Raw genomic sequence first — 14,336 nt, forward strand, 5'->3', positions numbered from 1 at the left:
CTCCATGGGAGCAGGGTAAAGTGGGATGGGACATCTGTATATGAAGGTAGTAATGATCTGAAATATTGAGGGAGTGGGTGGGTGGGAGAAATATCGGTCTTGCATAGACCTCTAGGATATATCGACGCCATCCAGTGAAAACAATGTATCTCCAATTTTGGTCATTTTTAGTTTATAAAATAAACTTCCTGCGAGCTTTGTGCCCACAACATTAAAAAACCACATTCAATAATTCAAAAGCAAAGTGTCTTTCCAGAAACAATGATACTGTTACTCGGGATAATTAGTTTTGCTTTTTTCCTAGCAAAGAATTAGTTGCTATGGAAACCGTTATCTTCATGTTCTGCATGGCTAGATATGGCTAGCGGTAAGTGAGAAAATATAGGAATTAGTGATTTTTTGGTGAACTGATGGTTTAGGTATTTTTGTCTTTGGTCTAAATAATGGTGAACAGAACCAAATATTAAAATGTCAATGTCATTTCTAGGTTGTCTACTCATTGTATTCATGTTTCTCTGAAATGACTCGGGTTAATGTAAACTGTCACAATCATTTTAAATTAGATCAGGAATAGGAGTTACATGTATGACCATCTATCAACTAAGTATGTTATCCTGGCCAACACTGTATTCAATATGGTCTCGTGCAACACTAGTACAGTTTCTTAATGTTTAGATGCCGGTCTCTGGTTGTTGTGGTGCGGTGTGAACTCTGCTTTGGGGAACGTATTTGTGTTGGATTTGTACAGGAAGGAAGCCTTGTCATCCCTATCAATATAAACCAATCTAAAGTGAGTGGACAACACTGGACACAATAAGCTGGTGTGACAACAAAATACTAACTTCATCATTCTAATTCATGGCAAAGGCTACTCCTGGTGCTTCTTATTAAGGGAATTGAAAGCCTTTTGATGGTGGAAAGTAACTAAGTACAACTCATACCTACAAGTACATTAAATTGCCCAAAAATATATGAAATTGTAAAGATTTGCTCCACCAAAAACATTAAAATGCTGCTTACATGTTAATGCATCAGTAATAATAATCTGATAATACTACATATAATAATAACACTGACAGGGTAAATTCGGTCAACAACTAGTACTTTTGATTTTGTTTATAATACTTCTGTACTTTGACTTAGAAAAGGTAAAGGTATAAAGTGTGGAGTGTGGTATTACTTACATTGTGGTATTACTAATTTTACTTAAGTTAGGGGTGTGAATACTGCATTTTTTTCACCACTGCTGTGAACTGAGTTTTAAAACATTAGCAATAAACTGAGACAACATTTGGGGATCTGGGGACACTATAGGACTCTGCAACAATTGCAGGCAGTGTATCCTAAAGCTGCATGGATTGAATTTATGGCCACTTGGGTGCAGAAGAACAAGCTGAAAACACAACATAAGGCATATTATCCCTATAAAGTTATGGGCAAACAGCCGTAGCATTCATCTCGAGTCATGTTTTGGCCATCTATTGAATGTAAACCTTAAAACTCCAGTTGGTGGGAACTGTCTTGGACAAGAATGTGTTTTGTCAGCCTGATATCTCTGCATCTGGCCAAGTAACAGTCATCAAAAATCCTATGAAAAATGCATATTACGGTCATTTAATGGGCATAAAAAATCATCGTTAACAACAGAACAACATTAAAGGCATTTGTTAGAAAGATTAGACAGACTTTATCTTGAATGCAGTACGTAATTGGTAGCAGTACACCTGGCCAAGAAAATGTAGTCCAAACCAAAGGTCCTCCAAGCAAAACATCAAAGTGATAACTGGCTCAGTTCTAAAACATTTGCATAAAAAGGGGGACAAATATCATTTAGTTTACAGGGATTTCCATATTAATGTGTCTGAAGACATGAACTTAAGCACCTAGCGCATCAGAAGCAGCCACCTTAATTCCTTCAGCACAATCAATTATAGCAGTCTGTCAGGTGTGGCAATAATTGGACAGAGAGATGAAGGAGGTGGGGGAGGGTCTGCCAGGCGTGCTGCTGCATCCAGCATTTTCTGTTGGAGGGTGGACTACGAGCTGTTTACAAGTTCTCACACAAACAGAAACATGCTGCTTCCGTGCCAGCCACATATAGATAGAATTAGTGGCAGAAAGAGTAGTCCTACATGTTCTACTCAAGTAGAGTGACATAATCCTCTGTAGCCTCTGCAACAGAAACTGCATTAAAGGTTAAAATATTCTGTATTCTGTAATCTATTCTTTGTACAAGCTTGTTATTCTTAAAAGAGCAATTTAGTGCTCCTTTTTCCACATACCTGCTTTTAGAGTCGAAATGCTGGCAGTACACATTAGAGAATAAGGCTAGTGATATTCTATATTTATCTTCTTGTCAACCAATCCCATGTGCAGAGCCAATAATGAATGTATCCTAGCAAGTATTGTGTGTATCAAAACCTGATGTGTCTTCTTCCTCTGAGCCACAGAGCTCCATTGTTGTCCAAAAACTATTAAAAACACATCAGTGAGCCGCACTGTTGTTTCCTTCATTACCATGAACACACACTGTAGTTCATTTAGACTCAATCCCACACACACCGTCCTGCTGCCCCAAATACTCACTAGAGCACCAACAAATAGTCCCCAACAAATGCACAATTTCCTCCTGTTTGAGTAACGTTTGCTAAAAACTACAGAGGCCAGCTGTTTTAGGCCATTACCGAGCCTTAAAAAAATATTTAATTATATATATGTGAGCCATTTTTAGAGATTTATGTCTCTGAGAGCCACAGACAGAGTAGGGAAGTCAGAAAGCATTGAAAGAAGAAGAAGGAAAATACAGAATAACACCGGCCTTATCCTTTACGGCAGAGGACCCTCGCCTTTTTAGTTCGGAAACTCTTCTATGAAGCGGTGTCTGCTTTTAACCCCTCATCACAGATTGCAAATTTATTGCTCAGTCGGGAGCAGTTCCACCAACTGTGACTTTCCCCTCTAAGTGTCTCAGATTGTTTCATAAAAATAATTTAGTAATTAATAATAATTTAGTTAGAGGCCTGAAGAGGTGAAAGTATCTAGTATTTCACAAGAAAAAACTAAAAAAGTCAGAAAAAAATTGTTTATTTGGAATGTGTCTAACGGGAAAGCATACAAGTCAACATTCAATTCAATTTTTATATTTATATAGCGCCAATTCATAACAGAAGTTATCTCATTGCACTTTTCCTATAGAGCAGGTCTAGACCGAACTCTTTAGAATATTAATTACAGAGACCCAATAAATCCCACCATGAGCAAGCATTGGTATAAGCAACATAAGAATAAAGTGTCTGATAATAAATGAACATGTACTTTGACTTATGTTGAACTTTTCTTTCAAGGAAATTCTTATTTTCCCAGTAATTAGTGATAAATTGCATAGTTCTTTCCAGGAGACGTCCAAGGAAATGAGCATAATCATATCGGCCCCTGAGATTTATCTTGGAAGGGCCTTCTGCTCTCCCGCCATTCGCCAACGTTACAACATTGTGAGCAATAACTTTCTACACTCAGCAACCATCCATTTCCCCCAGAAAAGCTGTATCTGTTCCAGAACTGAATCATATTACTTTGTGCTGTACTTTGCACAACCTATTTTCTACACACTATTTTTAATAGTTTGAAGTTCATCTCATATTATTATTATTTCCAGTTGACCATTTTTCTATAATTACTTCTTTTTTAATGCGTTTGTTTTCAAAGTAATGTTTATACGTGCAGCATTGCTGTTTCTGACTTCAAGAACTCATTATATAAAAGGTTTGTAATCTTTACAGAAAAACAAAATCATATAGATTAAATATGCCGTTGTGGATGTCGAAGATGCATTTTGCTGATTGTCTGTTACAAACCACATTTCTTTGATATTAATGTGGGACCACTATTCAGGTTTCCTGAAGCCAGACACTCAGATGTTGAACAGACTGTGGTGAATGAAAAGGATTAAACAGACAAATTATATTTTTAAAAGGACTTTTCATGCAGTGCAGAGGATATCATTATTCAGCGAGCTAAACCCTTCACAATATTCTGCTCCCCCTCACACCTCTGCAGTGTGTTTGCTGTCATCACCCATCGGTGCCAAAGATCAAGGCTACGGTGAAAGTGAAAGCAGTCTCCCTGCATTCATTGCCAAGCTGAGTGGAGGACTGTTTACTTCTGTTTTTCCGGAGCTTGGACGTACCCTTGAATGGCAGAAAGTAAAAACAATTGCCGCAGACCAGCGGAGATGATGGTCTGAATACTTTGACTGGTCATGCGTGTCTGATGTAATGGGACAGACCGTTTCAGGGTCACAGGAGGGAACTCAGATGTGCACTAGGAGGAACAGACACTAACTGAGTGTTCTCCGTTTTCCTGTTATCCCACACAGGTTAATACTGGTTCCCCTCATAGAGCAACGACCCACTCCAGAGGAAGCCGTGCCTTCATTGCGATGTCATCAGGGTTATTTCAGCTTGGGCTTGAGAACTATAAATTTATAACAGAAAGTCTGCGTAATAAAACAGGGTGGAGTTTGGTTAATACCCTCGTCTTTCAGACAGGGAGAGTCGGCATTATGGGAAATGTAGGATCCAGTGTTTTGAGTTTGTCCCATGATATATACAGATATATATTTAAAGTGAGAATATCTTGACCTCTGCTGCTTCAATTTTGACACTTGCAAGTTCCCCAACTTTATGGAAGTGCTGTACTAAATCACCGGTGGACCCCTTTGAGGTCTCTTGGACAAGACTGAGACATTTCTTTTTAAAATGTTGCCGCACAAACAGACTTACATGTGACTGCACTTATGCACACATATGTAGTGTACTGTAGGCACACTCAAACACATGCAGGAAGTGGACTTAACAGGACTTCCTGTGGAATCCAATGCAATTCAATGCAAAAGCCAAGCAATATATACTACCTGGGCATGGGATTTGTTGACAATAAGAAAAACTGAATATCCCATAAGAGTTCATGTGACCGTTGTTCTAGTCCGCCCTGACTCCAACTGCTGATACTGTTTTCCTCCTACCAGTAATGTATTCGTCCTGCTCCAGCTCAGGTTCCAGTTTGCACCATGCTGTGCCAGGATTGCAGTTGTGCCTCTTTTAGCTAAAAATTTCATTACAAATCCATTCGGTTCAGGATATTCAGTTTTGGTAGGTGACGTTCTTCAGTTCACCCGGTGAAAGAAATAATTACTGTTGGATACACTTAGTGTTTAGCTTTATGTCCTGTGAAAGATTAATTCTAAAGAGTGAAAGTTACCCCTGGACAGCTCTGGCAGTGGGACAGTTGTTATCTGTTAGCCAGACCATTCAGGTTAACCATTGGATGTACAGTATAGCTAATATGGTGAATGCAAATAAGAAATCAGAGCTGGGATGCCGTTTAGATCTGTCGCCTGGAGGTGTTATGGTTCGCCAGTAAGTTACAGCGACAGCGGACAAAGAGTGGAACGAAAACTGTGTGGCGACTTGTCAAACTGAAGTTGGGTGACATTACATGTATGTCCCCGGAAACAGTCAAACATGCTACACTATTTACAACGGCATCACCCAAATCAGTCTATTACAGCCACATTTCAGTCAGTCCAGTGTGGCTGCCTTGTAAAGGAGCACAAGCTGCAATCATTCAGGAGTTATCCAGTCGAACCATGGATTTTGTGTACCGTTACACCTCTAGCTGCACTAGCAACTGCACTTGCACTGAGGCCTCAGTGTTTATGGACATGCTAATGGTTAAGTCCAGTTCTATAGCTGTGTTCTAAGCACTGACAGCATGTGCAGTCTGCTGGCAAACAGACAGACAGTCAAGAGGCTTCAAACTTGTGCAGTGCAGCATAACCTCTGGAGGTGTTCAGGTGTACAAAGCACCCAGTCAGCCCTTCTTCAGTAATATCAGCTAAACCTGCAGATAAATGGGCTGTGAACCGAGTAAACAGCGGCCACATGTACGGACCAGTTTTCAATTACCTTGCGGTTAACCCCGCCAAGAGGTCTCCGTCGCTGCACAGCACAGCAGCTCATCCCTGCCTCTCTGTTTCACTCTGCCTTCCTCACGCTGGTCTGAGTCCTCAGCATACAGCTGTTATCCATGTATTTTCAGCATTTCTCATAATGATGAGCTGAGCTCTTGCGTTGGTCCATCACACTCCGGTCACACTTGAGTGGGACGTTTCCACAACTTTATTTTATTTTTACACACCTTTAGGTTTGCAATCTACACACCTATCTATAATATGCCAATCAAAGGCACATTCATTAACTTTTGAAATTAATTTCTCCTCTATCCTTTCATTTAATTACGTCTCCTTCTCGTGTTTTAAATTGTTTCATTATTTTATTTCCAGGTTCTTTTCATTTTATCCTTTATAGGGAAATGGTTTTTAAACTATTTCAATATAACTGCTGAATACTTATTTATTACCTGTATGAACTTTGATGATGATGATGATGAGATATTACTGTCAATGACTGTTTGCAGGTCAGGTGGATGTATTATGAACTCCAAGAGCTGCTATAAATGGCCATAATTGTGCATAAGAGTTATGTATAGGGATGGTTGCTCTCGCCTAGTTGCCAATGTGACTGACATTCTGAATTCTGCCTCATCTGTATTTTTCTTTTCATTGCTGTGTTATGAGTGGTGAAGCAAAACTGCGTTTTCTATATATCTGACTCAAAGAGTGTGTAGGCACATGTATATGTTTTTGCATACACACAGTTTTAGTGGTAATCCTACATAGACGCATTGCACATAATGGACATGTATTTATAGAGCTATTTTCAGGATCAAAATATAATTCACAGAGCGTGATGCCTGGATGAGTCAGGTGGTCTATGCATTCTAAAAAAAAAAATCCCTTTACATCTCTTTACGTCTTCTCCATTCATTAATTTCCTTCCGCAGACTGACACATGACAGCAGCTCATCAGAATGGGATATGGGACACTACGGCTCCTTCTCTCTATTTGCCCATCTGAATTCAAATGATCACTCCAATGTCTGAAATGCCCTGGCTGATTCCTGCACCAACACCTGTCAGTCATCATCAGGGGAAATCAGCTTCACAGACAGTGCACTGATTATATTTTCTTGCAGCAGCAGAGTGCCGAGGGGGCAGGACTCATGCTGTCTGCTGATTTGTAATTGGGACCCTTTTTGGAAGAGTGTGCTGTTGTTATTTCACCAGCCAACTAGGTGCTCAAGTGACAAACAACCACATATGAAAAAAACAACTTGACTTACACAAACTGACTCGCTCTTTACTGAACCGACACGTTTCGGCACAGGGCTTTCATCAAGGTGTTTTTATTACGGCCGATATAAACAAGATGTCAATTACCCAACGAGTCACATAAATGGCCAGCCTATGGCGGATGCTGCACCTCCAACACGGAAACTTCAAAATAAAAGTACAATATTTCATAAACAGTAAAAGTTGTGACATCACAAAATAAGGACAGACTTTAAGACCTGAGTATTGAACACTTACAATACAGGGGAAAAACTACAAAACTCTTTCTTATTAAATACCTATACAGAAACCTAAATAACTAAAACTATCTAATCCTCAAATCTTAATTAAATCCTCTCGGATGTAAACTTCTGAGATTAGAAATCCAGAAAGCCTTGTTCTGTTTCCTACGGAAACTAATTTCACACCCTTTCTGTCCCAGATTGACCTTATTAATGCCTTTTCCAATTTTGGAAAGACAGCTGATCTTATAAATCAATTTTTTTGTTCTACGGATGACTGGGTTATCTATATTTATTTCTCCTGACTGGACGAGTAAAACTTTTAGTGTCCCTTCTGAATTATTAATTGACACAATTTCCACACTTAAAGTTTGCACTAGGTGTGTGGTGAAGCCTTTCAATTTACCATATGAATGGCTCAGGATGCTTACTTCTTGAAATGTTGTGGTCTTCTTGTCTGACCGGGAGGCTTTTCCCCCCAAAGAGGGTGAATGCAAACTGCTTTCTTGTTAAGAGCGTATTTGGATCTGTATGTTTTGTGTACAGATCAAAAATCTAATTGCTACCATTTATCGTAAATGTGGGGCTTGCAAAGTTGTCGCTGACATACTGAATGAACCTAATAGCAGTGGTGAAGGTACTAATACAACAATTACAGAGTAAAAGTCCTGAATATAAAACCCTACTTAAGCAAAATATACTTAAAGTACCGCAAGTAAAAGTACTCCCATGGGTGATATACTGTAGTATATATGACGTTATTAGATTGTTAATACTGATGCATCAGCATTTAAGCAGCATTTCACTTCTGTAGCTGAGGTGGAGCTAGTTTTAACTACTGTTTGGTCGCTTAGTCCAATGGTTCTCAACCTCTGGGTCAGGCCCTTCCACAGCAAGATAGATCTGAGGGGTCATGAGAGGATTAATGGGAAAGAAGATGTTCTGCTACACAAATCTGTTTTCATTCTTTGGGCTTTTCTCTAATCTTTGTTTTTTGTGAAATATTGGATAATTTCACCTCTTTGGGCCTCACAAACACGTATGTAAATGATGTGAGACGTTTAGAGAGCACATATCTCTTTGATGGACCTGTTAAAACCTCACTGGCATCTGAAACATGCAGCCCCAACCAGACACTGCTTTTTTGTAAGGCGTCACAAGCCAAAAAGGCTGAGAGCCACCAGTTTAATCTTAAACAAGACATTGCATTTTACAAGCTTATCATACGTTTTACATGTGAAACCTTAATATGAAAAGGAACCAGTACCTACAGCTGTAAGATCAATGTAGTGGAGTGAAAATGACAATATTTCTCTCAAATGTAGCGAAGTAGAAGTAACAGAAAATGGAAATACCTAAAGTACAAGTACTTAAAAATTTCAGTACAGTACTTGAGTACAAAGACATCATTAACATCAACATATTTCCACCAAGTGGTAATATGAGGATATGTTGTAATGACATGTTATTGGGACTCTACGCTCACTTACAAATTCAATACATATAATTCCGGGAACAAATACAAACAAACATTTGCATTAACAAGAATAAACCTACATGTACACATAACTCCCTAGCTTAACTAATTGCTCACTCTCCCATGCCTCCTTAAACTCACTTGCTTCTACTCTGACTCCCCTGTCTCTTCTCTCCCTTTGTGTCTCTTGTTGCAGCCTTCAGTACAACCTCTGCAATAGAGACCTGGGAGAAATCCTGCTAATTTACCCACGACATCCCAGACAGAATGCTTATTCACTTTCTTTGATTACCATGTCTAAAGCTCACCAATTAACAAACTGTATCTCATTTGTTTAATTCATACACAAACAGAACTGTATAAACGACAGTGATGTTCTAATTATTGTGGACACTAAGATCCGAGTAGAACTGACAAAGGCACTATAGGTAGAGTCTCGCCTCCCGGACCCCTCTTGTGGTCTCCCGATATGCACACAAGGTTGGGGTATATTGATACATCTGAATTAACATTTTATTCAGAAGTTCAACTTTCATTATGGTTTCTATATACTGTATTTGGAACTCCCTCTCTACTTCGTAAAACAGAATGCAAAAATATTGTCAATTCACTTCAAATTTCCTTGCCAGCGTGACAACAAAGTGAGACAATTTTATGTTTATACACTGCATCCTCTAAATGAAAATGTTGCAACCACTGCAGTTATGGCAAGTACACAACACTCGTCTACAGGTCTTTAAAGAAAAATCTATACTAATGGCCAGCTTTAAAAAAAAGTCTTTATCTCAAAAGAATGCATTTTTCATAGCTAGAGAAAAAAACAAAATGATTTAAAAGATGTGTGCAGTCTAAACTGACACTCAGACACTAATTCAAACTATTTCAAGAGAGGACAGAAAGGGAGCTGAGGGGAGTAACATACAAACATTCAAAAGCAGAGAAGGAGTGGGACTAACCTGTCTGATGGTCCTGGCCACCAGGCTCTCCAGTACTGGTCCTCGGTCTTCATGGAGAAGGTGAACTTCATCTAAGATTAGGAGACGCACGATCTGGGAGAGAGCCACATCTCCGACACTCTTCCTGGTCACAACATCCCACTTCTCTGGAGTCGTCACCAACATCTGGACAAACACATGAAGACATTACAGTAGGAATAGGATCCTGGTTTTTCTAACACCAGTTCAATACAATTCACTATTGAAAGTTAGTGATTCAATAATAGAACAGAGAATCTACAACAACAACAAAGACACCAGGAAAACGAGGACCATGTGATCTAATCGTGTTAATAAAAGTTGGTGCAACAAAACAACACTGACAGCGTTTCTGTTACATTCATTTAGTTGTGGTGGCCAGTTATGCCTAAATATCCTATTTTCCATCAGTACGTTCGTCATTGAAAAGGCACTGAATCCCCATTCGTCTGTTATGGTAAGCTAATGTTGACATGTTACGTTTCTGTAACATTCGATTTAATGTGAAGGCACAACCACATCGGCAGGTGTTGACTATGCGAGCAACTAAATAAACCTTGATAAAGATGACCTAAAAAGTACAGTGCTGTCCATGAATATTGGGAGCGCTTTCTGTTGGCTCTGTGCTCTAGATCCACATTAAATGAGCCATGCAATAGGTATCAATTTTATAAAATAAACTCCAATAGTGAAAGAAGCAAGAAGCCTTTCTTTCTTCTTGCAAGGTCTGTATCTGTACACAATGCCAGTAATCCCACACCAGCTCCAGTGTTAAATCCAGTGTTTCCCATACCATTATATTAGGGGGGCGGCCCGCCCCGCATATCGGATCCCCTGCACCACCTGACCAATGAGGAATTGTTGATTTCATTCATTTGTTTTTTAGATATAGATATTAAGAAATAAACTTGACATTTAAGGTTGAAATAATGTCCCTTAATCATATATAGTTCAAGTATGTGTTTCTAAATGTTGTGGTGTTATTTCCGGGTTAGACTGTTTATCTTTTCATAGTTGTTTCAATTTCAAAGACCACACATTATTCGCTTCAGTTGTAGCATGCAAAGTTGTGGCAAGGCACACTTCCAAGAACCGTACAATGTCTGACAAAAAACCCCGGCAGTCAAAAGTACTGAAGTTCTTTGAAAGAGACAAACACCATCCACCTGGCGGCTGAGGACCACCAGAGAAGCTAGCTGTGAGGTGGCGAACGATTCAGCCAACTAACGCACAGTACCTTCATCGCGTAGCTGCTACGGCTGTGGAGCGCGTTACATTTGGTGCACTGCAGCAAACACCTACACACCAACACGCCTAACCTAGAAGCTACTGAATATAAAGTGTGTTTTACTATTCCACCAGAGCACGTGTAGCCCGTGGCCACAGTGCATATACAAACACACGCCTGTACTGGGAAACACAGCTGTCACCACTCTGGAGATAATAATAATAACAGTGAGTTCCATGATATATTTTATAGTGGGGTACACTCTCGTCCTCTGCTCGAGACACCCAGCAAAATATATACATAAATACAGTGTTTATAGATAGTGCTGGTGTTAGGCTTATAGTGACATGAAGACGACATTTGGTACTAAGAGTTAACTTTAACTTGATTTGTCTAATTCAGACTGCTGAAGCCTCATACTAACTTCAACTGAACACAAGAATGCATTTGTGAACAGAATGAGGAATGGGGATTTTGTTCCTTATCTCTTATGCTGAAATTGCTTCAAAGAGGGATTTCTTTGGGATAAACGGGGGAACAATTACAACAACAACTAACGCTTTAAATGTTCTTCTGAGCATGCGAGTATTGTTTTAAGAAAGGCTTGGAAAAAGTGACAGTATTCTTTAAACCAAACTAGGGACTAGAAGTTAGGATTTAATGTATACAGTCCTAGAATTCTCCATGATTTCACCCAGAATATTGAAATTACTGCTGAGAGAAATTTTCTCCACAATTTCCTGCTCACTTAACGGAATGACGCACACTGTAAATCCCAGAGCAACACAACCAAAATCCCTCCAGAATACTATGTCAGATTCATGGTTCGTCAATGCCCAATTGCCCGCAGCTCCGCTCATTACAATGCAGATAGAAGCACCTAAATCATAACACCATAATAACAGATGTATAACATTACTCACAGCTTGTGTGCTAGGTTACATTAGTTCTGCAGTCTACAGTGTCTACCAGATGTATGTCAGTGTCAGCCTATGATCCACTACATCCGCAAGAACTGTCATATTTGATTCTGTGGTGTTCTCACTCAGCATACATAATCTTCCATCTATTTATTTTGGCATCCCTCTTAGACTAATTATATTCAACAGTATCAAGACATCTCACCTGTATTATATGTCAGCAACACTATCTTTGCACGTTGCTTAGTGCCTGTAATTCCAGTGCAATTTTATTCTCTCCTTTCAAGAAAAACACTACAATGCATAATTAATGGTGTGTGAACTGTTTGGCAACCTGTCCGCGGGTGTGCAAATTCCTATTAAACTCTTTCTGTAAAAGCAGTTCATTAAATCCTCTCTAGTTTGCATTTAAATCAATCTATCCAGCCATTAGAGGCTGGCGCGCTCACAGAAAAGGAAGCGCCTGCTCCTAATTGGAGCTACTGGTTAATCTAAATGGAGGGTCTGGCAAATGGAGCTGAGACCAAAGTGCTTTCTTAATTGCCTCACAAATACACAAAGAGGTGAAGAGAAAACATGCCATTGTTGGCTGAATGGTGTTATTTAGGCTATTTATCAATTGATCGCAGCACAACTGAAATCTATCATCTAAATCCACTGATTCTTAGTATTTCAAAGAAGATGTTAGTGTTTCTTAAAGGTGACAATTTAATCTGACAATGGGTCCATAAACTTGTACAGAAAAAAAAAGGCATAATTGCATAAGAATTGCTCTTTTTATTAATTCATTGCTATAGAGCAACAGGCATAGTGGAAACCTGGATATGTTTAAATAAAGAGGATGGGAGTGCAGGATATTTTTATGAAATCAGGATGGTGGCCCACTTCAGTAAGCAACAAAAATCAACCTCTAGAGACGTGAAAATAGTTTGAGGTTGGTAATCCATCACATTAATGGCTCCCTTATGGTCAAATGTACAATAACATCATGTGATGTTAAAGATCTTATTAGTGATGCATTCAAGGACCAAACATCAGAGAACTGAGGCCAAAAAACATTGACAAACTATGTCCTCATGAAAAGGATAGCATATTTTGTAGTTTATTTCATTAAAAATGTTCTCACACCTTGGAAGTCAAATTGTGCTCGATGCCGCCAACAGTGGAATTTCAGAATGACCTAATTCTAATGAATCTAATAATCTAAATTACCCAAATAATCCTGGTGCCATGCATCACAGCTCAGAACTCAAAAGTCACCCAGCGGCCTGACGTGGGTAAGTTGAGAAGGTGAGCGGTTCTTTATGCAACTTTATACACATATCCCACATAAATATCCTATATATACAGTGTGTGTATGTGTGAACAGGGAGTAAGGCTGAGTCCAAATGTCCACCCTCTGAGCTTGCGGACTAGGCGCTCCTGGATTTTGGTCATACATATACTGTGACGTGTCTGATGTGCTCACCGGCGCGTTGTCAAGTCTGAGAGATCCCCAACAAGGGGATCAAATGTGCAGCGCGATGGGACTTCAGACCTGAGCCATAGCTATGCATATGATTAATGCCAAGATCATGACCCTGTGTTTTTCTGTCAATGTGTGGCGTACGTTACATACCCTTAAAGTCTGCGAGTGATAGAAGTGGAAAAATGTCTGATATGTCAGATATTTTTTACATTACTGCCACTGCCTGGCAGGTATGTAGATGAATGTCTATGTTTCCCCCTTGTCAATTCTTTGGCTGAGACATGTTCGGCATACGGGAGGCACCAGTGACATTTCCTGTAGCATTTACAGGAAAGCTTGTTAACAATGATTAAGTCAGATATCTTATGAAGGTGGATTTTAAGGTGGCATTTATTAAGGCAGCTTACTTACAGATTCCAGTTGTGTCATATTTATGATCATTCGGTAGGGATACACTCAAGTAAATGTTGCTTCCCAACTCTCCCACAGTATTTAAAGAGTTAATATGATGGCGCTCATTGTTTCCTCTCAGCCTTCCCAATTACACGTATTCAGTGGTTGGTCTATTGTACAGTAAGCATACATGCTGTGCTGTTTTTCATGCAAGCAGAAAAGCTTGTTCCAATGTAATATTAGCAGACTAAATCATTTGTATAAACACAAAGCCCATCTGCTTTGTTTTTTCCCCTTAAATTTGTGCATACAAATTAGTAATTCATGCTCTCAAATTAATAACAAATGCATACACATTACTGAATTTGTGCTCCAAACTAACTTTGTGCACAAGAATGAGCCA

General features: G+C 39.3%; 1 protein-coding gene across 6 annotated transcripts in view; it reads right to left on the reverse strand.

Annotated features, from left to right (window-relative positions):
- The window catches only part of ascc3 (activating signal cointegrator 1 complex subunit 3), a 160,313-nt gene that overhangs the window by 75,359 nt on the left and 70,618 nt on the right, over positions 1-14,336 (reverse strand). For all 6 annotated transcript variants that reach the window (XM_044207740.1, XM_044207738.1, XM_044207735.1 and 3 more), the window contains exon 11: positions 9,907-10,071. In XM_044207740.1, the coding sequence (XP_044063675.1) occupies positions 9,907-10,071 (165 nt within the window). The remainder of the gene's footprint in view (positions 1-9,906; positions 10,072-14,336) is intronic.

This window comes from Siniperca chuatsi, linkage group LG9, assembly GCF_020085105.1.
Source record: "Siniperca chuatsi isolate FFG_IHB_CAS linkage group LG9, ASM2008510v1, whole genome shotgun sequence".
In the NCBI taxonomy this organism is placed as follows: Eukaryota; Metazoa; Chordata; class Actinopteri; order Centrarchiformes; family Sinipercidae; genus Siniperca; species Siniperca chuatsi.